Genomic DNA, 26980 nt, shown 5'->3' with positions numbered 1-26980 from the left:
AGTAAAAATGTAATTTAAACCATCACGTGGAGATGTTCCGCAGATTAGTAGTTGTATGCAACACTTTGCACCTTCTCTGTGTGTGTGTGTGTGTTGTGTTGCTGCAGGATCACACCTGTGTGTCTAAAGAACGGTCTCAGCACACTGGTCAACAAAGCGAGCGTGCAGTTTAGGGTGAAAGAGTCTCTGCATTACAGGCGGAGGTGTGACACGAGGGGGATAAAGGCTCTGGTGGTGGCGGTGATGGTGGTGGTGATGGTGGGGTTGCGGTCTGGAGTAGAGGCCAGACTCCTCGCAGTCTGACTCCACCTGGATGTTGACCTGGGGCACGGGCTGGCGTGGAGGCAGGTGCGACGGAGCGTCCCCGGAGGCAAGGCTCGTCTGGGAGGGGTTAGGCGAGGGGGGGCAGGAGATCTTCAGGTGCAGAGTGATGCTGGGGAACAGTGGTGGAACCAGCCAGGTTACACTTTTACTCTACATCGCACACATGTAGCACACTGAGGTTCCACTTTATTAGGTGCAGCCAGCTGAAACTGCTACTAGTGATTCAGAAGGTTTTATTACATGACTGTTGTATTACATTGTATCAGATGAGCTGCACCGTATAAACTGGAGGCTGAGTGTACTAAACACATTCAAAAGCTTAAGAAAACAAAGAATTTGGAGAGCTGATTCCTAAAGATACACCTTCATGAGACGTTAGTTTAAATGTGTAAATGGAGTCCTTATATGTCTTCATCATTGAAGGTGCAGCGTGTTACGTGTGTGTTGTTTTTTAAATAAGGACTTAGTGTTTCTTTCAGCCCCGGCACTGCACTTGTTTGAAGTTACTCTAGAGGGCGCTGCTGTTCAAGCAGAAAGACGACTGACGCTTTCAGAGTTTCTCACACTGGCAGGTGGAGGAAGGAGAGACGGGAAGGAAGTAGAGATGGCAGGAATCGAAGGGGCATTTGGGATTTAAGATCAAATTTATCAGTTACATTCAGTTATCAGTTATTTTTTTCCAAATCCCCTTTAGTGTCAGTCCGAACAAATGTTAAACTGCAACGATTTATTATTCTGACAATAGATTATCAGCTTCTCAGATTTGTTGTACATGATTGGGAGGACAAAAGAATGCTGTCTACACCGTCTCTAAACTGTCAGGAGATATTTGGCGCTATATAAATAATATTGATCGTTTTATTGTTGTGTAGTTGTGTAAAAAGTTTTGATTAGGGTCAATAAAAAACTCTACAGACTAATCAGTGACAGAAATAATGATTATTTGTAGCCATAAAATATAGAATAAAACTACATGTACTCTGAATAGATAACCGTACAAAAATATGTGTGTTCTTAAATGAATTAATATACTAGTGATAAATTGTAATGAACTGTTCTTGTAGAAGCCTATTATCTTTTCACACAGCGCAGCAGTGTGATTGGCTGACAGGTGTAAGCAGGTAAACAGGATCAGACTTGTAGCCATGCAGGATGCAAGGTGGTGCTGCGGTGCTCTCTGGTTCACTGAGTCCGTGTGTGTTTTTAGTCACAGTGATTTTCAAAAGAAACAACCAAAATCCTCCTCATGATGAATCCCCATGTTCACATGTGGAGAGCATCATGGGCAAACCTTTAAGTGATTTATGCATATGCACTATTTGTAATAGAAAATATGGATCCACCAATGCATGTCACACCGTTCAGAGCTCCTGCTGTTGGTCTCACTGCAGGGTTTAACTATGCAAAAAGGTTTTCATAAAGTGCTCGTTACTGTGTCTGCATGAGAGTCAGGAAACAGCCAAAGCTCACAGAGTAACAAAATAACTTTTACATGATGTCAGAGTAACAGCATCAAATAAGTCAATTAACAAAACGAGTGAATCCTCATCGTGCAGAGTCGCCCCTTTAGAATAATATATTTTATTGTCTTACAATTGATGTAACTTAAAGTTTACTACTTAATATACTACTGGGTAGATTAAGCTATAATAATACATACTTTTATATTTTGTACAAAGTAATTAAAGCTCTCAGATAAATGTAGTTCATTAAAAATTACAATATTTACACTAAAGGTAGTGAAGCAAAATGGAATAAATTATAAATCATTAAAAAGCAGCTAAAGTTTGTATTTAAAAGCAGAACTTCTCTTTCTTATGTTTCTGTCTCAGTACAACAACAGGGACAGCTGTGCAGAAACAGAAATAACAAGAATGCAGTCATCACTGCATTGTGGTGGATTTTAAAGGATCACAACGTGTTGATTTGTTTCTGTTTTGTTTTGGGAAAATGTAAAATAATCAGCTGTTATCTTAGAAGCTCGATAAACAGCTGTGAAATTCTCTGGACGCTCTGCTGCTAAACTTCAAGGAAACTTAAAACGATCAGTTTTGCAGAGAACAAAAGACCTTCCAGCCATCTTTACAATAACTCCCTGAAAAGACATAATAACAGGCTTTCAAAGACAAAAACAATATTTACAACAGGTGTCAGAATAAAGCTGTAAAATAACTTAATTTATATCCAAAATAACTGACTGTCCAGACGTTGTGCAGACGTTACATTTGCACAGAAATAATCTTTTAAACAAAATCTAACGTCTGATTTGTTGTTTTTACAGAGACTGTTATATTACACATTTTGCAGCAGAGAAAAATAATAATAATAATAAGCTGTCTAGATATGCCAGGATCTACAGTGACTAAAATCAATGAACAGCAGACAACTACAGGAAGTGTTGTTAAATTAAAGGATAGATCTAGAGCAGGGGTTTTCAAAAGTGAGGCGCCTCCCCCGGGGGGTTATGGGAGATTATGTGGGGGAGGTTAAAGGGACAGCTGCATGCTGGTGTTGTTTATCCATGGGAAGTTAGTTATGTTAGTTTGTCAAACTAATTCTGTTGCTTAAAAAACAACAGGACCAGCAGTGTTCTGACTCACTGCTCACAGAGGCAAACAAAGTACTTTAAAAACATCAACAACAAAACTATATTTTGCTTTAAGAATCGCACTCCTTCATTCAGTCATAACTCTGTCAGATCCGAACTCACAGACATTAAACATATATTTTTATAATCAGAGCGACTTACAGTTCTGGGGGACATAATTTGACTCTAACGTCTGTCAAGAAAAACATCCATAAATCTGTGTAGAAATTATGGGAGAAAATAAATCAATTAAAAGATGGGCTCAAGCTGTGTAACTCACTGAATCCATAGCATCATTATAAGTCCTGTTTATTTCCTCCCGAAGCATTATGGTGTTAAAGTGAAGAGGGGGGAGGGGCTTTAAAGGGGGTCGGCAGTGTCAGCATTGAAAACCCCTGACCTAGAGTATGAACAACTTTTATATAGTGAACATTCATGCCATCATGCACTACATTATATACATTACTCTCTCTGCAAGTGCACTGAATAAGCCCTATATTAAGTCTACTGTACAAGCCTGCACTGTAAAAACAACCTACAGGTCCAACATACATATAGATACAAGTGATGCAGCCGCTGTGTTTCTAAGCTGTAGCTATCGCTTTGGTCGTCTGACGGTGTCAGGGTTGTTGTTTCAGTCAGTGTTAGTGTCAGGTGAGCTAATCAGATCCCTGTAGGGCACGTGCAGTTTCAGCACACAGTACCTGCGGTCTAATTCATTTTGATCGGACGTGACTGTCGAGTACGCGTTCATCTCCTGTAAGAGAAACACCCAGAACACAGAGAGACGCACAAGGAGAATATGCACACAACACAAACCAAGCACACACAGGCGTGTAAACACAGTTCAACACAGATACAAACACAGAGACACAAAGATAACAAAGTTGAACAAACCCATCAAAAAACACTATTGCATGATGTTCAGAGCAATGTTCACAACCAGTTTATCCTTCGAGGTTGCTCTGGACCACTGCCCTTTAAATGTGACTGTTAACCATCTTATATATAGTCGATACACTTTCTATGTTTACAGGCAAGTGTCTCAAACCTGCAATCTTTCTTACAGCCAGCAGGGGGCGACTCCACAGGTTGCAAATGTATAAAAGTGTATGAGAAATGACTTCTCACTTGACTTATAACCTCAGTAAGTGATTTTATTATGCATTTGTGGTCTTCAAGTCTTCTTTAATGCAGCATGATGTTGTTTGAAAATATATGTCCACATTTAGAGTAAGATTGACGTTAAAGCAGGGTTTGCTTTAGCTCGTGGTTTGCTGTGATTGACGCCACCACATAACTCTGAAAAATGTCTTGTTCAGCGTTGTATTTCAGGACACTTTGAGGAGTCAGCTATTCGCTAGCCAAAATTAGCTTCCAGTTATGGTGACTAACAGATGCACCTTGCTAACCAAGCTAAAGCTGGTCTTAGCTAGTAAGTGAGCATTCGCTAACCCCCTCACTCCTCTCTAGCTCCACCCATTTCTCCAAATATGGTCACTTCTGGCTCCAAAAAATCAAGATAGCAACGACTGAAATGTCAATCTTAAGGCTTCAAACTGCAAACCAATGTGTGCCGTCATAGTGGCTACGTCTACTTTATATACAGACTACAATTCAAAACAACTTGGCGGACACAAAGTCACTTTTATCATTTCTACACGATTCTGTTTAAATTGACACCACCATAGAGTGTAAATGAAATAAAGATGGATGGAGGGAAAGATACTTTATTTGTTCTTGGGGGCAAAATTTGCACGTCACTACAGGTCCATGGTCAAGAGCAACATCTACCAGAATCTCTATTACACTCCAGCCGTCACTTCTCAATGGCATCACATATGTAAAACATCAAACTGGCACAATGAGGTGGAGGAGAGGTCGGTGTACTCACAATCAGAGGTTTGGTTTTGGGTGGGAGGGGTAACATGGGTGGGCTCCTGCTCTGTTCGGGGCTCTATGGCCTCCATAGGGATCTTCACTGTAGGGGGGACAGAGCTGTTGGGCTGAGGGAAACAAACAGGAAGTGGTCGACATGCAGAACAAACAGGGATTTTCAAGGATAAGACTAGACACGTTCGATATTTTTATTATGTCACTTAATTTAACTTATCTTCTCTTCTCTGTGCCACAGAGCAACAATGTGAACAACTACTTCCTCCTTAGTAACTGCTAAGAGCACAACATTTGAAAACGTAATCTTACATATAAAAAAAAAAAAAGTTTTCTTAACATGTGGCGTGAAGACTCCAAATCTGGATTTCTAAACAAAAGCATTATTACAAATGTCAGTGGGAATCTCCTGGAAGTAGCGATTTCACTTCACAGCTCATTGCTTGCATGTTCCTGGCTGGCTAGCGTGTTAGCACTTAGCTCGCTAGCTAAAGCAGTTTACCAACCAAGACCTGTGCGTTGTCACAACAGCACATATTTGTATTTCAGGCAGGCCTATTTAGTATCCTCTTTTTAAAAGCAAGTTTTATACTTTGACTTTTATTAATTTTCTGATTTTATTTACTCTTATTACTGTTTAGCTTTCTCTTGAAAGGTGCTATGTTGACAAAGTTATAATATTATTATTTAGTGAGGACGTAAGGCTTAATTACTCTTGTGTGACCAGACCTGATGTTACTACATGTTATTTTCTTTAGTCTTTTTATGGTATATGTTTACAGAAATATGGATTAGCACTAGCCTTATCCTTCAGTCAGAAACGGGAGTGGACAACAGCACAGTCATGCTAACAGTTTCTTAAGTCGGGGAGGTAGACAGGTACACTAAGAGGAGAATGGACGGACAAAAAGACTGTATTAAGTGTTATACAGTGCCTTTTCAGCAACACTGTGGGACAGAGAGGAGAAACATACAGTATTAGTCAAAGAACACAAACCCAGACGCACAGCACGCCTACAACAGATGGAGTGACACATTTAACAGCACAGTGAATACCATTAAAAGTGAGACGTACTCGCCAACGCTCAAGACAAGTAGCAGGTGGTATCTGTGTGTGCTGAGACGTCTCTTGGTTACTGTCATGTTTCCTTACCTCCTCATCGCTCTCTGGCTCTGCCGCCTTCTTCTCCTTCTTCTTCTTCTTGTCATCTTCCTTCTTCTTCTTGTCTTTGTCGGGCAGGATGTCGTCCAGCCAGGCCAAGTCGTGTTGCGAGAACATCAGATCCTGAAGCTTCCGGACGACCATCAGACCCAGGATCTACACAGAAGAGAGGCGCTTCACAATCAACAAACTGGTTCGTATCAGAAAACTCAAATCAAGTTTCTGCATACGTTTCATGTAGATATTAGTCCTACTGACTTAATACCAAGTATTCGTGGGGGGAGAAATACTCCAGAAACACTCCAGTCGTCATTAATCTGCAAGTGAAGCAGCAACGCTCCACTACAGAGGAAGAATTCCACTCACCATCACTGGGAAGATGATAGCCAGGAAGGTGGACTTTAGGATCCAGAGGACAGCCAAACACACGATCTGCACGAGGGTGAAAAGATGGACGCGTCTCAGAGGAACGTGGCGCAGGAAGGAGAAGTCCGGCTGGTGTTTGGGCGGCATCAGATACAGCTTGATACGCTCCCAGAACTGGAACAGAACAATACAAAACATGCTGTGACCCTTCCAATGGATTAAAACATGGATACATGAAGCTCATATCTGACCTACCTGGATGCCGCTGAGTGAGGCCACTCCCATGTAAAGGAACACTCCATACAGGACTGGCATAGGGATGAACTGCATTAAACAAAACAGCAGTTAGATATATATATATATATATAGGATAAATAAAGTGAAGGCAACTAATGAATCCAACATAATCTTGTAACTTACCTGCAGGACAGGAGCGAGGAACACTGAGAGCCCGGTCAGGACGAACACCAGAATCCCTGTCAGCCTCTGCTCCCTGTTCATGAAGAGTCGTCATGTATACAAAGCACACATGGGAAGAAGATTCACACATACAGGGACAGGATTACAGTCTTACCTGACTCCCAGGAACTGCGGCTGCTCTCCCGGGGCGCTGGACTCACTCTCCATCTTCAGAGAGTCGATGTGGGCGATGGAGATGACGGTAGCGGCTACGTACCAGGGCAGGCCCATGAAGGAGCACACGGCCATCAGGATGCCCACCCAGAACAGGTCCAGGTGGTAGCCACAGCCTTTCTGCAATTACAACGACAGGAAGGGGGCAATCATTCAAAGCTAACCGTGGCTGCAGGGCTATGGTATTTTTCTGACAAATAAATCCAGAGGTCAGATGTATGATGATGACGGAGGCTGCGATGCAAGGTTCCAGCCTGCACATTCACAAAGTGATGGCTATGCCCTCGGGAGCGATTTGGGGTTAATTGTCTTCCCCAAGGACACTTCGACATGCAGACTGATCAGACCACTAATCTTCTGTTTCTCCTGAGCCACAGACGCTGGGATGCGGCCATCAAGGAGCCATAAAAAATGCTCTCCCTGCTAATGCAACACAATGGCTGATTGATTCAGTAGGAAGAAAGTATTGATGTGGATGTTTATGGGTGTTTCTACGTCCATTTCTGTCTAACTTTTGGAGGTCATGATGTCTGAAATGTCTGATGTCTCAAGCAGGCAAACATTCAGCTTAATAAATCTGATTAAACCACATACCTAACTTTACATTATATTTTCATATCTAATTTCTTTAATCTAAAATGGGCTGTAATAAGCTGTAGGTGTTTGTGTCATCGGTTTAAAGAGGGGGATTATGCTGTTTCACATTGTAACACATATATATATAACATTACAATGTTGGATGTTCAGACTAAACGTGGGTTTCAGATCTGTAGGTGAAAGTATGTTTGAGTTATCCCCAGGTTTCTCAGCTCAGTCTGCAGGCTCCTGTGAACGTCAGGCTTCACAGTTTTTTCTTCACGCTGCACTTTGTGACATCACAAAGTGCAGCAGTGGGCTTGTAGGGGCGGGGTTTCTTAAAGGGACAGAGCTGACTGAGACGATTCAGGCAGAGGCTGTATGAGGGCCTGCATAGAGCACCAGTGTGAGAAAAATGATGAGTTTTTTTAACTGTAAATGATGCTAAGCTACTCCACAGGTATCACAGAGTGAAATATGATGCTTTTAATGTTCTGTCTCTTGTGTGTTTGCAGACCTTCAGTTTGTTCTCCTTGCGGTTGACGATGACGGCGCTGATCTGCTGGTCCATGAAGATGAGGATGGTGACCAGCAGAGCGGGGACGGAGCTGGCCAGATACCACCACCAGGGGTTCTTACCAAACGGCATCACCAGCCAGCCTCGATCAGGACGAGTAGGCTGATCACACACACACACGAACACACACATCACAACAACAAATAAATAAATGCTGCAGTTGAAAATGTGACCGCAAAAATAATCTTAAAGAATCATGTACATTGTTTTTGTTGCAACTGAAACATAGTAGCATGCCGTGGTGGGATAATTAAGTGAGGGATCAATTACCTTGAACTCAGTTGGAACGATTAGTTTGGGTGTTTCTAAACCCATCAACATATCCAGACCCACAAAGCACATGATTGACATGAAGATGGAGAAATCACTGATTAGCTTCCTCAGCTACACGTCCACCAACACACACACACACACACACACACACACACACACACACACACACATACACACACCAAGACAGAGAGAGGACAAACACAGGTGTGCAGTACAGAGAGGAGGGAACACGTACATCCCAAAGTACAAGAGAGAGGTGCACACGTGAGGAAATACAGACAGAAAAAAGAGAAGTCATAATCAGTAAAAGAATCATTACAATGATAAATCCAAACCAAATCAAATGAATGATTAGAAGCGTAAACAAACACAACCCGGGAGAAGAAATGCATCCCAGGAGCGACAAAAAAAAACACAGGAAAAGATGAAGGGGTATTTGGGGAACCTTGATCTCAGTGGGCACGTGCAGTTTGGGGGTGTCCAGTGCAAGCAGGCAATCCAGTCCACAGAATGTCAGGATAGAAATGATGATGGAGAAATCACTGATCAGGGAACGGACCTGGAGCACATGCAGGGAGAGCAGAGGAGAGGGGGACATGGGGGAAGACATTCTTGTATAGATGTGGAGCTTTCAGGGGGGTGGTTAGGATCAGGGGAAGGAAGGGATGGACCTGGATGCAGTTGGTGTATTTCAGTAATTCAGCAGATTTAAGGTGTGAAGTTGGTGATATGCATTCATCTTTTAAACTCCACATAAAGACGACTGTAGCAAACGTTACACAAATACAACTGAATAGTGCTTTTGTTGAGGACTATTTTCAGGTGCGGATTAATATACTTTATGGGATGAAGTACTTTGTATGTGAACTAGTCAGCAAATATAAGCACACTAACACTCTAAACTCAGTAATGGAAAACATCATTTGTTTGCTAAAAGTATCATTTTACTAAAAGCACCGCTGGGCCTGAGTACAGCCTCACAGAGCTGCTAGCATAACATTCTTAAAACAATCTATATTACATGGAGCCCTGTGATTAACTAGTGATCAATCCAGGCTGTACCCCACCCCCCCACCCCAACGACCCTGAACAGGATAAGCAGTATAGATAATGTATGGATTGATGGATATTGCATGGCCTACTGTGCAAATCCAAAGGGCACTGAGTTTGTTTCACATGTCTGTGGTCGTCGTTCGGTGTTTTTGTTGTAACATGAATTAAATACGATTCACCTTAAAAGCTAGACACGCCTGCACCTGGTGCTTTGCTATTTCAGATTTGACACATTGAAAAAGCAAACAGTTTTTACTGCTCGTGGTCATGCATCATTCTGTTTGAATAATGCACCAGTTAAATAGCAGGATAAAGCAGCTCCTTTGACTTTAAACCAGGTTTTTGTGGGTCAAACTGCCTCACGATGGAGATTCGCAAACAATGCTCTTGACCACACCTCATTTATAGACAATCACACCCACGGACGCACGGGTGGGCGCGAGTACATTTGACTCTTACAGAACCTCGGCGCTGGGCGTGACAACTACATCGGTCAGAAACTAACAATGACATTTGCACTGTGCTCTGCGCCGAGTTTTGAGTTGTGGTCCGTTGTCTTGTTATGTTTAGAGAATCACTCAAACACCAGAGGTAGTGTGCAACTGTTATTGGCCGAGAGCTCCAGCAAGGAAGTGCACTCTGCCAATCTTCTCCAATTTCTCCAATCAGTACTGCCACAATCTGAGGAAAGGACACACCTAACATGCTCCTCCTCAGGTATGAGTCTCTCTTAATAACTGTTTATGATTGTGATGGACAAATATCTATCTATACTTTCTAAAGACAAGATCTATAATTTAGTTTGTTTTTGTAATGTTAAGTAATGTGTTCATTTATATAACGTGACTGAGATAGCTAGCTTTCTACTGCAGATACAATTGTGTTGAAAGCAAAGAATTTATAGTTGTTTTTTTCTGTATTTCTGTGTTCATTAGAATTCAAGTATATTTTATAAAAGCTAAGGGTTCAAATCTTTTGGCAATATAAAAAATAGAACATTTGCTAGGAATAAGAACATGCTTTAATTCGTATTCCTGTTATTCTTCTATAAATATCTACATTTTACAAGAATCTTTCACATGCTGGTTGGCTTTTATTGCAGGTTGGGAGAAAGCTGTAACATAATGAAGGCTTACCTTTGTGGGGAAGTAGCGGCTGAACTTGAACTTCTTGAGAGAAACCGTCATGGAGTAGGTGCCGAAGAAGAGGATGAAGGACATGAGGGCCAGGTCAGGAACATACTTACAGGCCTTCCCCACCAGCATGCCTCCGTACTTCACACACTCTTTCTTACTCATCTGACTCCAGTCCATGTCCGTCAAGTTAAACTGAAGAGGCAGGACAGGGGAGGAAGAGGGAAGCGGTAGAAGAGGGGGACAGGTTGGATCGTGAGATAAAGAAATAGGATAGGGAAGGGTTGGATCAAGAGTGGAGAAGAAGCAGACATGAAAGAAAGAAGAGACGATACGGACTATTGAAACAGACACCACAATGCTTGTGTTTGAAAGGTACGGACTTCTCTGGGTCTCTTTGAAAAATAAGCCAGATAGTTTTCCCAAATTAAGAAAGCTGATGAAATACTTTGATTCCTTCTAAAAGTACGACCACAGTTTTGAAGGACTGATTTCCTTTCCTGAAATGCTCGACAAATTCTGGCTCTTGCTTGGTGACAGGAGGAAAGAACACCTGAGAGGTATCTTAAGTTAAACATTAGAAGTTACCTTACAAAGAGGAATAGAATAGATAGATGTTTTCTTGTCTTCGTCACTTACCAACAGAGTCATATTATCATCTGCGAGCGGAGCTGAAACGTGAAAGCCCAGCGCAGACACTAAAGAGCAAACACACAAGAGAAACAGAGGGAAACCACATGAATGATGGGAAACGTTACAGGTTCTGTGTGTGATATGAAATCATCAGAATTACAGAAACTATCAGTAAAAAATTATATAGAAATCCATAAGCTTTAAGTTAGGTGGCATTATACAGCCATCCATTCTTATATCTTAGATGTTCATGAGCAAATTTTGAGTTCAACTAAAATTTCACCAAATCTTGCTCATGTATTCACCAATCATTTAGATTAAGTTCTGATGATCAGACTTTCAACAAAGATCAAACCACCCCACCATCCTTTAATTACGTCACATGTGCATACTCACTTTGTCAGACGGCGTCCAAAAAGGAGGCAAAAAGAGACAGGAAACAGAAGTTGTCACAAAGTTGAAGACCAGTTATTTACATCTCATTACACTGAAATATTAAGTAACATAAAGAGAATGTATCTACCTTAGAACTTCTGTGCAGCCCAGCTGTGTTACACATTTTTAAATCATAGTTTCAAAAACTATAAAGTGTAATTTTTCAAGCTTTATTGGTTTCAGTTCAAACAAACAATTAGTCCCCTTTAGACGTGTTGGTAAGAGGATTTTCTAACTTTGGACAATGCTGACTTGCTGCTCCGCTTGTTTGCAGTCTTGATGCTAAGCTAAGCTCACAACATTCTGACTCCAGCTTATGATTGATTGATATCCGTCTTCTCGTCTAACTTTAATACGAGAAGAGATTTCCTAAAATATTTGCTTTTCATGTACCATTAACTCTGATTTAAAAATAGAACATGTAAACAAAACATTCAAAATCTGCTGTGAATACTCACCCTGGTCTGGAGGGACACAGTCACACTTATATCCAGTGATGTAGTCCGGCTTGAAGCCACGGTTGATTGGGTAATATTTAAGGGCTCCTACCTGTGAAAAACAAACCAGTTATAAATGGAATTGTTCCTCCATCTGTGATGTCCTATTCGCTTTATGTACTAGTAGAAGACATTTGTAGAAGTTGTGTCTGTATGAAGGTGTGAGAGGCAGGACCATAAACTGTTAATAAGAAGTGGATGTAGCCAACGTGACATCACCTGTCGGTTTGTGACCTGGCTATTACAAACAGTACAGGTTGAAGGCACTTCCACACTGGCTTCACTTCAGAAACCAATGGGCTACATCCACTTCGTATATACAGTCTGTCAGCATAACGTTTGAAGTTCATCTAATTTAAATGACGTCATGTTACCCACCATCTTCTTAATGGCATCAGAGATGAATATGAAGGAGATGAGGCTGGAGAAACCTTCCTCTGTAAAGCGGGTCATGTACTTGATAATGTAGCTGGCATCTGAGACAACCAGCAGGAAACACTGTAGGCATGAGTGAAGGCCAATCCACAGACGCAGCTCCATGTAGTCTATGTCATTGCTCCTGTGAAGAGGGACAGAGTGCTGGTCTTATCTGGTTATCTGTACTGTTCACACATGTGTGCCTTTGCTCGTGTGCAACTTACTTGCTGAATTCATAAAGCAGTTTCTCAAAGATGAGAATGGGTCCAGTTGAACTGAGGATGATGAGAGGTTGCCCACCAAACACACAAAAGACAGTTCCTGCTAAAGCTGTGCCAAGGAAGCTCTCCATCACGCCCTGGGGAAGGAGAAGATACAGACAGACGAATGTTTGGTACTCTGTGGTGTGATGTTAAATCTTTTAGATGTAGCACTGGCTGGATTGGTTAATAATGTTGCAGCCTTTATCAAGACCTGGTAATTGTCAGTAGCATCCCCTAGCAGTCCTCCAAAGGTGATAGCATTCGTGATGCAGCCCAGGTAGATGAAGAGCACAGCAGAGATGGACTGGATATGGAAGCCGTCATATATATCACTACAATACCATGGGACCTTCCGTTTGATGTCCAGCCATAATCCACCTGCAAACCTAGAAAGCAAGGTTTCGGGAATCGTTAAGATGACAGGACCCGAATGTGATTGGACATTGTGTCGTAAGATTTACTTTCTCCAGTCGCCTTTTACCTCCCAGTGAATTTCAGCTCCTCTCCAAGCTCATGTGGAGCCGGAAGTTCCTCATCTTCTCCTCCAGCTGCCCCGCTGGCCGAGCCGTTCATTTGACCCAGCTCGTTTAGGTTCATTACTGACTTCCTGTGGTAAACGTGGAGACACAACAAGGTATGAGGGTTAGGAAGGTATTCCTTTAGAAGTAGTCTGGACATATGATGAAGATGATGTTAAAACAATGAGGCAAAGTAAAATGAGTCACAGTGGCTGATGGATGATAGAGGATTATCAAAGCAGCTGCCCTTGGCGTCGTAATCTTTTAGTTTACTCTTACTGCTATCATAGTGTTGTAATCCCCCACTAATTGGTACCTGCACAGGTATCACATATAATGGTGTGTTTAGAAGTTAAAGAGCAATATAGTTCCCTCAAGAGTTGGAGACTGAAAACAGATCCAAAAGAGAGTGAATATTGGACTTACATAAATTAGGTGGACACAAACATCACTTGAGTGAATGACAATGTTCTGTAACTTCTAAAAGTTTAAAAAAGCAGCTGTTTTCCAACAAGTTCAACTTAACTTTAAAAACTGTCTAGTAGATGTCTGCACGTGAATTCAGAAGCTTTACAGAAGGGGAAAGGTCTTAGAAGCATTCTGGTTTCAGTTTGTAGTCCGAGAAGTATTGACTGATCATGTTTGAGCCGGCTTTGGTTTCATGCAGGAACACAGTCTCCGTGTGGAGAGCAAAAGAGATGGAAAGCATTGAGCGTAATGCAATCCTAGAACCCTTCGACTTCTTCTGACAAGGATTTAGCTTTCTCTTAGTCTGTGAACTTCTCTGCATATGAATGACAATAACTCAAAGATGCCACCTCCCCACTCCAACTCCAGTTGGACAAAAAGACCCGACCCTCTTTAAACAGGTATGTACATGCCTCATTTCTGCTGATGGAACCTTCTTGGGAGGTTCGATTCGTATTTTTGGGTCCCATTCCCCGGGAGGAAGGACAATAACCTCATCCAGGAATTCATCAACACCTGCAATCAGGTCTTCGCGGTCCCTTGCTTTATAGGCAACATCACTGAAAAGCTGGCAGAAAAGAAATAAAGAAATTCAGAGTAAAAAAAAACTAATGCTAGTTTAATATCTACAGATGAGTCACTTACATCGTCCACCATGAGCGTAGCAATAGCTCTGCCAATCTCATTGTAGGACTTGGTTTTGCCATGAGGACCCAGCAGAATAAAGAGAAATCTGTCAGAACAGAAAAGTCTCATCAACACAAGGACACACACTCCAGGAGATAAAAAAGAGACCGAAGAGACACTGACCTTGTCGGCACAGGAACCTCGGTGAGGCCTCCTAGAGTCGTCGCCTGGGCCAGTCGTACAAAGGAAACAAAGGGTTTGTCCAGAAAGTCCACCTCACCAATCAGGACGTTGGAAGCTTCGGCATCACGAGGAATCTTCTTCATGAACTTATTCTTCAGCTGGCAGAAGAGAGAGCAACAGAAACAGGCAGCAGAAGGAAAGGCATGAGCAGGAATCACATGTTTCAGGCATGTCGCACTGCAGCTGACCTTTCCCAACTGCTTATGTGTGCCATGATCAATTGCATTTGCTGTGTGTTGGTGGCTTATCGCATCATGTGGGCTGGTGACGTCAACTGGTGGGTAGTTCTAGCAGTTGAATTGTTTCAGAAAATGATATATAACTACAATCAGTGCTGGATCCTCCTTAAAGCTGGATAGCAGTCCTTTCACCTTGTATTGTAGTTAAAGCTCGGACAAATATTCAAAGTCTCCAAAGGATACATGAAGTTAATCCCCTGGCTTGATCTAGAGTTGCCAGGGTTTAACAGTTCATCTTATCAAGTAAAATATCTCATTTACTGGTTGGGTTGGAAGTGAATTTGGTACAGACATTGAAGGTCAATGGCTGATGATTCCTACTGTCTTGATGAGGCTGCTATGGTAGATTCAGCGAGAAATAGCTCAACATCTACTGGATGAATTGGCACTTAATTTGGTAGACGATTGATTGAAAGAGAATTACTCTATCTGGGTATTTACTGGATGAATGGACGCTTTATTTGGTACTGACATAGATGGTTCCCAGAGGACGTTTCCCATTGACTTTTATGAGGATGACACTGTTGATTCCGTAAGAATTTTATCAATATATCTACTGGATGGATTGGCATTAATTTTGGTACAGATATTTTAGGTCCCTGATGATGTTTTCTAGTCACTTTGGTACAGCTGACGCTGTAGATTAAGAGTGAAATGTTGCAACAATTCTTGCCAAGAAATGTCAAATATTCATGGTCCCAAAGGATTGTATTGTCTTTTACTGCAACATCATTGTACCTGTTATTGCAGTTGCATGCTTTTGCATCTCATTAGCCTTTACCTTTGTGGCTCTGGAACTCAAACTGGACTTCCTGGGTGGATGTTTGTCTCAACTGTCCCTGAAAGACCATGCCCCTGGTGTTGCTTTAATGCAGTGCTTCTAATACCGTGTTGAAAGCAGGCTTGTTATCATTATGTGTGATACCTTGTTGCTGAATTATCAGGGCCATTCAGTTCTCTGAACACTCTGGGTCCATCAGGTGTTAGGTCTGTCGCACTACACGCACGACTGTTTACATAAAAGACCCTTTACGTAGACGAGCCCCCTGCCAATTATTTATATCACCATGACTTGTCAGGATTAAATGAACCCATGACCTCAACTTTTAATCATCTTACAATTTGGTTGTCTTTAACATCAGTACTACATCCTCACAGAGCCTTAAAGTTTCTTGTTTTCTTGGAATCTCATACAGTATTTAATCACACAACACTGTACTGCAGCTCTTTTGGCGCACCCCTCCTTCTCCTCTTAACCAAGCAAGCACGAGGCAGTGGAGTGGTGGGTGCTTAAATTAAAATCTCCCCATAATCTGTTAATGCTTTCAGAGTCAATTCCCCAACCGGTCCTCGCTCACTCTCTCCGAACCTTTCGGTCCCTAAGCAACTGTAAACAAGACATTTCAATCTCACGTAATACAAACTAATTTCAGAATAATGTAAAAGTTTGAGTTCTGATCTTCAGCTGTGACTTTAGTTGTTTTATAGTCCTGTCGTGTTATTACGTCATCTGTTTAATGGTGTGCTGGAGGTCCCATGCCGGCCTGTCAATACATGATTAAATCACACTCAGGTTGCATGTTTGAGTTCAGTTTTTGCTTTGAACTCAAGATCTTTACCTCAATGATAAACACACAAACGCACTCACTAGAAGTATGCAGCTTATATACACTGATACAAAGAAAAGATTGTGTACTTTGCTGCAAATAAAAACAACTGAAACTTCAATGAAACAATTTATCATAAAACTCAACACAATCACAAGTACAAACGCACACTCGGGCACAAACATAGTTTAACAAATTCCCGCTTCAGCTACAGGCTGTGTGGATTAGAGGGATTAAGTAGTTCTGACGACTCTTTATACCTTCTCATAAAGTAAGGCTCAGCTTTTCATGAAACACAAACACAGCAACGTGCAGAAGAAGGAAAACAAAGCAAACGCACTGAAACAGTCAGAGAAGGAGATGAATGTGTTTCTGTGTGCTGGATGAACCATCGTTATTTTCTCCCACAGGCAACAGGAGATTAGCTGATTACAAATCAATAACAACTCAGAGAGCGGCAGCGTATATGTGTGGAAGTGTATAATGTGCATAATTAAAGGGCCACTGCACTAATTTCACAAATAAAGGGTTTGAGTACTTCTCAGCCTTTAAAAACAGTGCTACTGTGTCCTCTGTGGCTCCGGGGGACCCGTGATCTCTGAGAAAATAACTCTGATGATGTCACGGTGATGTCATCAGGGTCATTAAACTACAATAAACTCACACTGTACTCCTGCTGCCACACATTCTCAATACAACTTCAAATGAGGATTAATCTCCCACCGACTTCCCACACTGGAGCAGCTGCTGTAAGCACGCTGTCGGGCCAAATTGGCTCACGTGTATGTGCTTATACATGAATTATAGTACATTACCTTATATAGGTATAAGTCTCAACAGTGAATGATAACAGCCTGATACACAAAGTGAGCCAGTTAGCTCGCAGTAGGAGTGATGTGCTTGTAGCTGCTAGCCACAGAATTTTTAAGTCAAAGTATCAGGTGTAAAAGTGTTTGCAAGCTGAAGCCAAAAAAAGCACCCACACACACACGCACATGATGTAACATGTTACCTGGTCTGTGCTCGGCGTGTCTGAAATATCATTCATGCTTCTGCTCTGGGCAGGATCTGTAAATGAAACACACAACTGAATTAACATTTCTGACATAGTTGGTAAAACAAAGAACTGAGAGGCTTCAGTGTCTCACTGGAATTTTATTAAGTAATAGCTGACTAAGGATTGTGATATCGCAGGAACAGAGAGATCATTCAAGTATGACCAGTATGTGTGCTGGGACCAGTTGTTTCTGTGGGGGATTAAATTCTAATGACTCATTTCCCTTTTTTTCTCCTCAAAGCAGATTTGGGAACAAATAAAATCGAACAAAGAGAGAACAACAACATACCACACAGAGCCCGAAATCTCTTTCATAATCCTCTACACACTGAAAATAAAGTTGCACACAATAAGACCAAAATCTCTAATGTAAACACACATTATGACCAATGCGTTGTAGTTATGGTAAGAATACGTACACACATGCAAAGTTTTGTAATCGAATTAGCTCAGATCAGTGTTATTGATTAAAAACAGAAGAAAGCACAGAAGTTGAAGAAGTGAATTGAATAGAGTTGTAAATCTGAAGGCCGGTCCATCCCGGCTGATCGGAGCCACGCTTTGTTTGAAGAAGTCAAGTTGCTTCTGTCGGGCTGCAGATGCAGTTTGCTAAGACGAAGGAACAGTGGACTTTAAAACTCTTGGTCCCTGCTGCTACGGGCCTTCAGAAAAACTTTGTGTGATCGTTATAGATTGTCTTCATGGCATATCTGTGTTTATCGTCTGTAGTTTGCCTGTTGTTTATGGCTGTGCAACAGATTGCCCTTTAGGGATAAAGATATCCTTGAGCCTTGATCCTTGAGTTAGCTTGCGTAGTCAAGTGATTCCAAACCTAGTGGTCCACCCCCATAAAGGGTCGCCAGGTATATCTGAGGCTTCATGAGATCATAATTGCCACTACAGGTTTGTAGGTAGTTGTATAATGGGAAGGAATGTGTGTGTGTTTATGTGGTGTATTTAGACTCACGCAGGCGGCCCAGACTGCCTGACTGCCGAGAGCGCAGGTCTTCTGTGGAGCGGTGGATCCCAGAGGCTGAACTAGTGCTACGATTCAGATTAATATGAGGACTACGGTCTGACAGAGCAGCAGCGGATGTGAAAAAAAGATGAGCACAGAAGAGGAGATTTTACAAGGAAAGTTAAACAGGTGGCAGAAATCAAAGGAAGAATTGTAGAATGTAATCAGAAGGTTTGATTCCTTTGCTGATTGCTGATTGGTAGTTAAAATGTAAGAAAAACGTACTTGTAGCTGTGTTCGAGGACTTTCCAATATCCGCCAGCGAGCGGTGGATCGGTTTCTTGGTCTGGTGACGATGCTTCCTGAGCAACACAAAGCTGATCTTTTCCTTCAGCTCAGGTGCAACCAGACCGTCAGCGATCTGCCGATCCACAATGTCATCTGTAAAGTTAACAGCAGTTGAAAAGTTGAAAACACATGAACAATTAAGGAGATGTCCCTCTTCAGGGGTCGTACTTAGTGTTGGGGTTGCAGCTTTGAGCCATTTTGATTGGTGGAATACTTGCAGCAATGTATTTCAGACCACTTTTTAAAAATCAGCATTTATGAACCAGTATTTTTGTCTTTTGTTCCTCTTTTGAAGCATCTACATATTACCTGCAAGCACCAAAAGGCTGACAGACAATCAAGTGAACAAACGAGCATGTAACTGCTAAAGAGCCACATATCGTCCTCAGGAGTTGGTGGAGAACAAAAAAAGAGCTAAAAGAGTGGACTCAGATTCATCAGGAGGACACAAACGAAATGTAAATGAATAAATGAGCATTGCTCTGTGTGTATGCTGGATGTGTAACTAGGAAACTGTTTGCTAACATGTTAATGAGTGTTTCCTAACATGGCCAAAACAACAGCGACAATTTGTCAATGTTTTCAGCCGACTCAGCTGAGCGACTGTACACAATTAGAATCAATGGTTAATGTTTAATGGGCAGTGGTAAAACCACAAAGGGATTGATGTCCACCATTACATGCATCACATTATTTGCTTTTAGTACAACAGTACATTGACGCCTCAAAATACAACAACAGGGTTCTCTCACGTTACATGTTATCAACTGTTGGTGCATAGCATGAAATTGGGGCACAGGTTTTGTTGCACATCTAATCTTTCAGATAACAAAGTTCATCACTGCTGTCTCGGGTCTGTACGTACTTTAACTGTATGAAATCAGACCTCAGTGAATAATGGTGTTTTCTTCTAGCAGCATTGATTTGTTTAGTTCTGATGTGTTGATACAATCTGTCAGACTCACCCACTATCTGTGGCAGTGAGTAGCCCTCCAGGTCGAGCAGAATGCTTCCTGTCTGCAGACAGGTCCTGAGCTCGAACAGGCTGTGCAGGGTCAGCGTGGAGACATGAGGCTTGCTCCATCTTTCTCCTCCCTCTTCAACCTTTTCCTCAAACTTCACCCACCTGCAGAGGTAATTCAAGGGGAAAAGATTGATAGATTCATCCAACTTCAGGAGTGCAAACCAGCAGGATACTGGTAGCTTTAATCACACGTAGTGTTAAAGGCCTGTCACACGGCACCAGTGAAGTCCCCCCCTAAACCTCTAAATCCTTTCAAAGGTGACCCCAAATCCTAAACTAATGAAAGCTTTGAGGCCTGCATGTTTGTGTGTATGTCAGTGTGCATACCTTGCAGACTCTTTCCACTCTAACTCGTCCCCCTCATGCTGTAGTGTGTCCATCTCAGTGAATATTGTGGGTGTTGGGGTGCTGTCATCCTCCCCCAGGATGTGGCGCAGCCTCTCTGCTGCAGGTGATACTGCAATAATGGAGCCAAACAGGAGACATTAAATCCACATTTGAGCAATGTCGGACGGAAAACAACCTGACGTGGACATGAGCAAAGATAAACGCTAGAGCAATCATGCTAATCTAAGATTAGGCAATTTTATGAGACGGTAACAACATTGTGATCCAGTGAGTAAGATAACCAACAACTGTTCAATCAATATATCAATATGAGAGCATCATACTTATGACAAATTTTCCATCTTTAGTCTGGGCTGGCCTCGTGGACGTAAATGTCGGTTGCTCCACCACTTTGGTTTATGCTGAAAAATCTCAACAACCTTTGGTGGGATTGTCTTAAAGTTTTGCAGACATTTGTGTCAGGGGACCTCCGGTTGTTTCCTCTGTCGCTAACACCAAGTTTTCACATACTCACTAAAATAGCTTGATGTACTGAATATCAGGCACAAATATTATACATCAGACCATCATGTCATGTTACAGAGAGTAGAATTGCATTAAACTGATTTAAATCATATTTATCAGTTTGTAAATGCTACAGGTAGGACCCCAAAGTTAGTCACAGAGTTCCACCAGGTACGATCCTCAAATCAATTCCATTTAGCTTATACATGCTTCCTCTCGGTAATATCATCAAGATATCCTCCATAAATCTTCTTTGGTATGCAGACGATACCCAATTAAACTTATGAATAAAGGCTGATAAACCATTTATCTTTTACTAAACTCAGACAAAAGGGAAGTTATGTGCTTGGCCCCAAACACCTAAGAGACACTTTATCTAATAATACTCCCATAGATAACATCACCCTGGCCTCCAGAACCACCATAAGGAATCAGGATATGTCCCTCATCTCCACACAGAACAAATATCGAAGACCACCACATTTTGTCTCAAAACGGTGCAAAACTAGTCCATGCATATACTGCTTCTCGGCTGAAATATTACAATTCCCTATTATCAGACGGCCCTAATAAGTAGAGAATCTCCAGCTGGTCCAAAATGCTGCTGCACATGTACTGACAAGTACTGGGGAAAGAGATCTTATTTCCCTTTTATTCTGCCAAAACACAGTAAAAGATTTGAATCAGTTTTCCATTTCCTTCGAAACATTGGACATTTTCCAAAAGTCCTTTGTTGAATTACATCCCACGACATTAAAAATAAAAAAAGAATTGATAACACAATGTCAATATAGATTTGCTTTTCAAAGCCAGACATGATAAACAGCTCTGTATAATACAAATAATCCATATTAGCATTTGTTAACAAGCAACCGGGGAGTCAGTTCATCTAATGACGATCTGATTTCTAATCAGCCAGCACCTTTTTCTAATTTTACTCGCAGCAGATCAATCCCCATCAACATCCGAGCCCCAAGGCTCTTCTGGCTTGGATTGGTTTGTTTTTTGTCTATGAGCACACAGCAGCATTTTGGTTTCCTGTTTCTCAGTTTGTTCTTTTTGTTCCCAAAGATTTCCAAAACGACAAAAACACACAAGCTCATAGATCTGAATGGTTCCAGTTTCAACCTCAAGTGTCAGAAGCGCCATGTGACATGCACAATATCAATCAACGCTTCTACTTTCAGGGGACAATTATGTAATCTATGTTAACAACACTGGGTGTTTATTTATAATACAATACAATGTTCCACCATGCCCACCACACTGCTGCTGTTTCCATCACTCTCTCTGCTCCATCACATCAGGTCAGGTCACATCAGGAGGTCTGCTAAGGTTCATAGTTTGAGTACTTATGCATGTCTGATCTCAGACCAGCCAATGTAATCCCAGGGGGGGAGGTCGTGATGTGTTGTTTTTGCACTGTTTCAGATCATTAGCGGGCCATTAGTAAAACACAAATGCCTTCCTGACATTAAGACACTTTCTGGTGTAATAAACCTGGGCCCTTTTTCTACATATTGTAAGGTCTAAAGGACGATTAGATACAAATAGTTTTAGAATTGCTCCTGTAGATTATTTCAGCTCTGTAAAGGCAGCAAATTAATCTTTCAGGACAAATGCACCCGGTCATAATACATCAACTTAAAGTGCTTGTTTTTATCACTCTAATAACATTATAGAACAGATCCCTGCATACATAGACCTTTTAGTTACGGTAAGATCTTTTTCTTTAAACAGAGACACCTGTTACATTTCTCTCATCAAGGCACCTGAGTCCATAGGAATAAATAGTCTACCTTCTTCCACACAAAAATGGTGCTTGTCTTACTGCACTTTAACGATTGGTCAGCATGCTTGTGATATTATGTTGTGTTTGATCAGAGCACCAAAAAAGAAAGGTAGTGGTAGCTTCACACCAGCAACTCCTGTGCTCTTGAACAAAAAAGGTCTATCTCTGCAAGGATCTACTGGAGCAAGTCTTAAATGCATTGATCATGTACCAGCAAAAAAAGATCGTAAACATTTCATGTTTTCAATCATTTATCTGTTTTCAGTACATCTATACAATTTTGGGATTATAATCACAGCATGTCACAGGAATGAACTCTAGTTTACATGTAGCTAGTGATCATTGTTTTACCAGCCGCTACACATTAGTACAGCATGTATCTACTCTCCTCTTTCAGGCTTTCCAAACTTCTCTTTTGCCATTTTTACCTATATGGGAACCAGGTAGGGTCCAACGGGACACCCCGGGGTCCTCCATGGTCACTGGATCCTCGGATGCAAAAGAATAAGACCCACTGGAGAAAGATCTTAGGTTTGCTTCAGCCGAGAAAAAGAACAAGACGTGTAGCTTCCTGTCCTCTTGTTGAGGCTGAGTGTCCTTAGCTCTTCACCATGAGTGAAGAAACACAATTTCACCGCTTCTTACATTCGTCCTTCCTGCTTGTTTCTCCACTTTGATGCTTCAGCGCTGAATTCTTTGAGTAGAACTCCACAGCCAGTTTTGTTTTTTCAATTAGCCATGTATGATGTGTGTGGGAATAGTCATCTAAGGGGTCAGACCTGCGCCATTCAATCAGTCCTCTGAAAGCTGTGGCAGAAATCCACTGAAATCTCCAAGGCAGCAAAGAGCCAGAGGCTTTAAGAGGGTTGACACACACCACAGGGCCCTCTAGTACTCTCCTCCGAGAAGTCCATGCGCACACACACTCTCACACTCACACACTCAGACAAACACACACATGCAAGAAAAGCAAGGCCATCCTCACCAACATAGTTCAACTTTCTTGCTCTGATGACCCCAACAGTCCTTTTTGTAATTATCCATCCCAGGCCTGGTTTACACTCTTGGTATGACTCCTGGCTCGATTAGGAAATAATACAAAGCATACCACACACAAAATACTCACAGTCACCCCAAATAACACGCACACACACATGCACACACAGCTTGGAGTTCCTCAGCTCTAATCAGCTTACAGGCTTCAGACTTCATGGCCCCCTGGGAACGCTGACCATGCTGCAAAATATTCATCACATACGTGCATGCAGTAGGAACTTCTGACTCACAGTCTAACACTAGAGGACCTTTGATTATTTACCTATATGGGAAGATCAAGTCTGGTCATATACCTCTAACCAGTGTGTGTGCAGCACAGAAGGTCCAAGTAGGTTTGATGTGTATTTTGTTTTACTGAAATAAAAAATGTTATTAAAGTTGGAGGTTTATTACCAGAGCTACAAGAATGCAGTCAGGCTAGCTGCTCATTGAGGCTGTATTTAAACACAGCTTTGTACCAAATGCTAACAGTAGCATTCTGAAATGGTCACAGTGACTGTTAGATTAAATCAGGTTTTTTCGTGGTAGCACGCTGATGTTTGCTAAACAAGTGTATTTGAGGCTGATGGGAACTCAGATGGAAAACAAAGTTCTGGACAAATTGACAATAGCTTAGCACGTACGGGAAAACCACAAAGTTATTGCATGTCCATACAACCATCTGTCCATTTTCTTCTACCTATCTCGGGCCAGGGTCGAGCTGGCTAAGCAATGCAGTTGCCTTGGCTGTTAATGCAGAAGCAAGTTTTCCAGGTTCCCAAGGCCTTCCCATTTAAATTAGACATGTAATCCCCAAAGGGTGTTCTGGGTCTACCTCGGGGTCTCCTAGCTATCTGATGTGCCAAGAAACCTCCAGAGGCATCCTAATCACATGCCCAAATCTCCTACTGTTTTTTCTTTCAACACAGAGGAACAGCAGCTCTTCTGTGAGCTGTATCCAGATGTCAGTTCCCTAACCTATCTCTGAAGCAGAGCGCAGACACCATGCAGAAGAAACCTGTTTTCGGTTTATCTCTGTCTTTTAATTACTAACCAAAGTTAATTATCATATAGAGGGGATGGAAAATGATCTGAACTTGTAAGTTCAAAGCGTTGACTTCCAGCTCGGCATCCTCTTCGCCCTGAAAAGCTGGTTCAATGCCAGCATTACTGCTGTTGAGCATCAATCCCTGACAATCCCAAGCTCATTTTACTCACTTGAGAACCCTAGATATTTACTTGAGGACAATCCTTTATTTCCTGATGAAGAAACATGGAATTTACACTTAGCTGTAAACTTCCCCAGTGCCTGCCTGGAAGTTATTGCAAAGAACAGAGACAATTCTGAAGTCCCTAAACTGGATACTCTCCTCCACCAGGCTGCACCTTTAGAGAGACCCAACATCCTCCGAAAAGGTGTTGGACTTTGTGCCAGGGATACAGACCCATCTCACTATTTGGTGTATAAGAATGGGATGACTCTTAGCAACAGCTCTGTTCCCCCATTGTCCCTGGAGGACATGGTCACAAGCCTACTTCAAGTCCATAAAACACAAGGATAAATGTAGACTGGATGGGCAACGTAAAGTCTACTCAGCGACCCTTCAAGTGTTAGAGAGGTGGTTCACCTTTTTCACAGCCAGAACGGAATCAACATTGTTCCTCCTGCACAATGCCTGCCAGTGCCCTCGCATACATTTTCCGGGGGAGGTTGAGCAGTTTGATACCCTGATGACTATAAAGCACTTGATTTCCCTGCCTAAAAATGGGAAACACCACCCTGGCACTGTGCTCAACACCCATGCAACAATGAAGAGTCAGGTTAGGGAAGGCCATACAGTGTCCAGACCTTTCAGCCTCTCAGGGGGTATCTCATCTAATCTTAGTACCTTGCTAGGATTAGCAAGGTAGGCAAGGACTAGGATTCATTCTCTGAACCATGAATGTCTGTTGAAAATTATCAAAGGCATACTCTCGCGCATAACTTTGTCAATAAATGGAATGCTTATCTTATACAGACATTCAGCTTCTAACCTGAGGGGTCGGAGTGCTCCTGATGCTCTGTGCTGCCCTCGTCATCGTCAGAGCGCTCCTCTCTGTCATGGTAATATCCCCGGTGCGAGTGTTCACGGTGTGTGTGGCGCTCATAGTGTGTGTGCCGCGTGTCGCGCTCAGCATCACTGACGTGGGAATGATGTCTGCGCCTTTTTCGTCTGTGGGAAACTGGAACACCAATATAGACTGGCTGGCCGTCTGAGGAAAGGACAGAGAGAATGTAGGTAAGAATGTAAGTGCCAAATCAATGCAGTAACAGATTCTGGAGGGATGTGAAAGCAGAGTCAGACAGAATATCACAAACAGAGGAAAACAGAAAGGTCTACAGTTCTTCAATGGTTTAGAGTGAGCAGATTGCTAAGCCCCGGATGTGCTGCTTGTAGTGTTGTCCAGAACAGCGGTATGTGCTGAGCTCATTCAGAGTGCATGCCAATTTGGAGCAACCAGTTCCTTGTATACTTTGCCATACATTCAACATTACGGCTTTTTTACTGGGGTTCCACTTTCTCACCGTCCTCATCATCGTTGCGCCTGTGACCTCTACTTCTCCCTCGCTGCCAGTCATGGTGATCCATCCTGGAATAGACGTGCAAGGAAAATCAGAGGTTTATGGTTTTAATAAGCATGCGTGTACGTAGTCATTTCTCCGGACAGGGAATCCTCCCGGCCTCACAGTGACTCTGTAAGTTTCTGGTCCACATGGCAACACATGTGCCAACACATGTGCCACTGCAACCTCAACAGATCAATGTATGACAAGAGGAAAACTCAATGGAAAACCCAAGCAGCCCTTCAGGGCCGGACTGCAGCTCAAACCATGGAAACCTCAGGAAGCAGTTAGCATTACCACCTAACCCTTTCACCTTACCTTAGACAATACATCCTATCCAACCAGAGCCACCTGGGACCTTTAAGACATTTATAATGTTCTTCCTCCTTATCATAGTACTTAACTTACTAAGCTAAATATAAGAGTATCAGTATTAAAATGCACTGATTACCAAAAGTAATTAGGCTCAATTTCAAAATTGTTCTTGTAATACGATCAGATAAATGTAGTGGATTAAAAAGCACAAAGTACAATGGAGAATAATTAAGTATAGTGCATTGCAGGAATTGAGTAACTCATGTTACATAACACTAAATTTAGGTTCCAGTTGCACCCATGATGAAAAAACCAAAGCAACTTGCTTCTTCTGTTTCCCCACTCAAACAACACCTGGACATGTTCTCTTAAATATTATGTGCACATGGCGACAGTAACCGAGCACACATTACGCACGTTTCTCCCCCTAAAGCTGATTTGGGGGGAGTTTTCTAGGCTGATCAATAGAT

At 42.1% G+C, this 26980-nt stretch overlaps 1 protein-coding gene across 1 annotated transcript; it reads right to left on the bottom strand.

The window, feature by feature from the left end:
* Positions 1-123: 123 nt before the first annotated feature.
* slc4a5b (solute carrier family 4 member 5b) lies at positions 124-26220 on the bottom strand. The gene is made up of 26 exons (XM_069673357.1): positions 26157-26220; positions 25625-25843; positions 20239-20368; positions 19853-20013; positions 18825-18980; positions 18549-18656; positions 17537-17592; positions 14619-14776; positions 14454-14541; positions 14218-14376; positions 13304-13425; positions 13034-13208; positions 12784-12917; positions 12521-12701; positions 12104-12194; positions 11217-11275; positions 10581-10772; positions 8389-8502; positions 8059-8220; positions 6907-7085; positions 6753-6825; positions 6588-6656; positions 6333-6506; positions 5958-6122; positions 3616-3668; positions 124-433 (listed from the first exon to the last, which is right to left on the bottom strand). The coding sequence occupies exons 1-26, from the start codon at positions 26218-26220 to the stop codon at positions 124-126; spliced, it is 3552 nt and encodes a 1183-aa protein (XP_069529458.1).
* Positions 26221-26980: the final 760 nt, after the last annotated feature.

The sequence above is a fragment of the Semicossyphus pulcher genome, unplaced genomic scaffold (assembly GCF_022749685.1).
Source record: "Semicossyphus pulcher isolate SPU_LCO1_2020_fin unplaced genomic scaffold, fSemPul1.0.p SCAF_22, whole genome shotgun sequence".
In the NCBI taxonomy this organism is placed as follows: domain Eukaryota; kingdom Metazoa; phylum Chordata; class Actinopteri; order Labriformes; family Labridae; genus Semicossyphus; species Semicossyphus pulcher.
The sequence above is the reverse complement of the archived record's forward strand: the minus strand, read 5'-3'. Positions and strand labels throughout refer to the sequence as shown.

What these genes read in the sequence shown, in the direction of transcription:
- slc4a5b (XM_069673357.1), bottom strand. Translation starts at nt 26,220, where the DNA reads ATGGATCACCATGACTGGCAGCGAGGGAGAAGTAGAGGTCACAGGCGC. An exon ending in GAGTGGAAAGAGTCTGCAAG is followed by an intron (nt 20,014 to 20,238) that starts GTATGCACACTG and finishes TTACCTCTGCAG; the next exon opens with GTGGGTGAAGTTTGAGGAAA. An exon ending in ATGATAATATGACTCTGTTG is followed by an intron (nt 10,773 to 11,216) that starts GTAAGTGACGAA and finishes CTGCCTCTTCAG; the next exon opens with TTTAACTTGACGGACATGGA.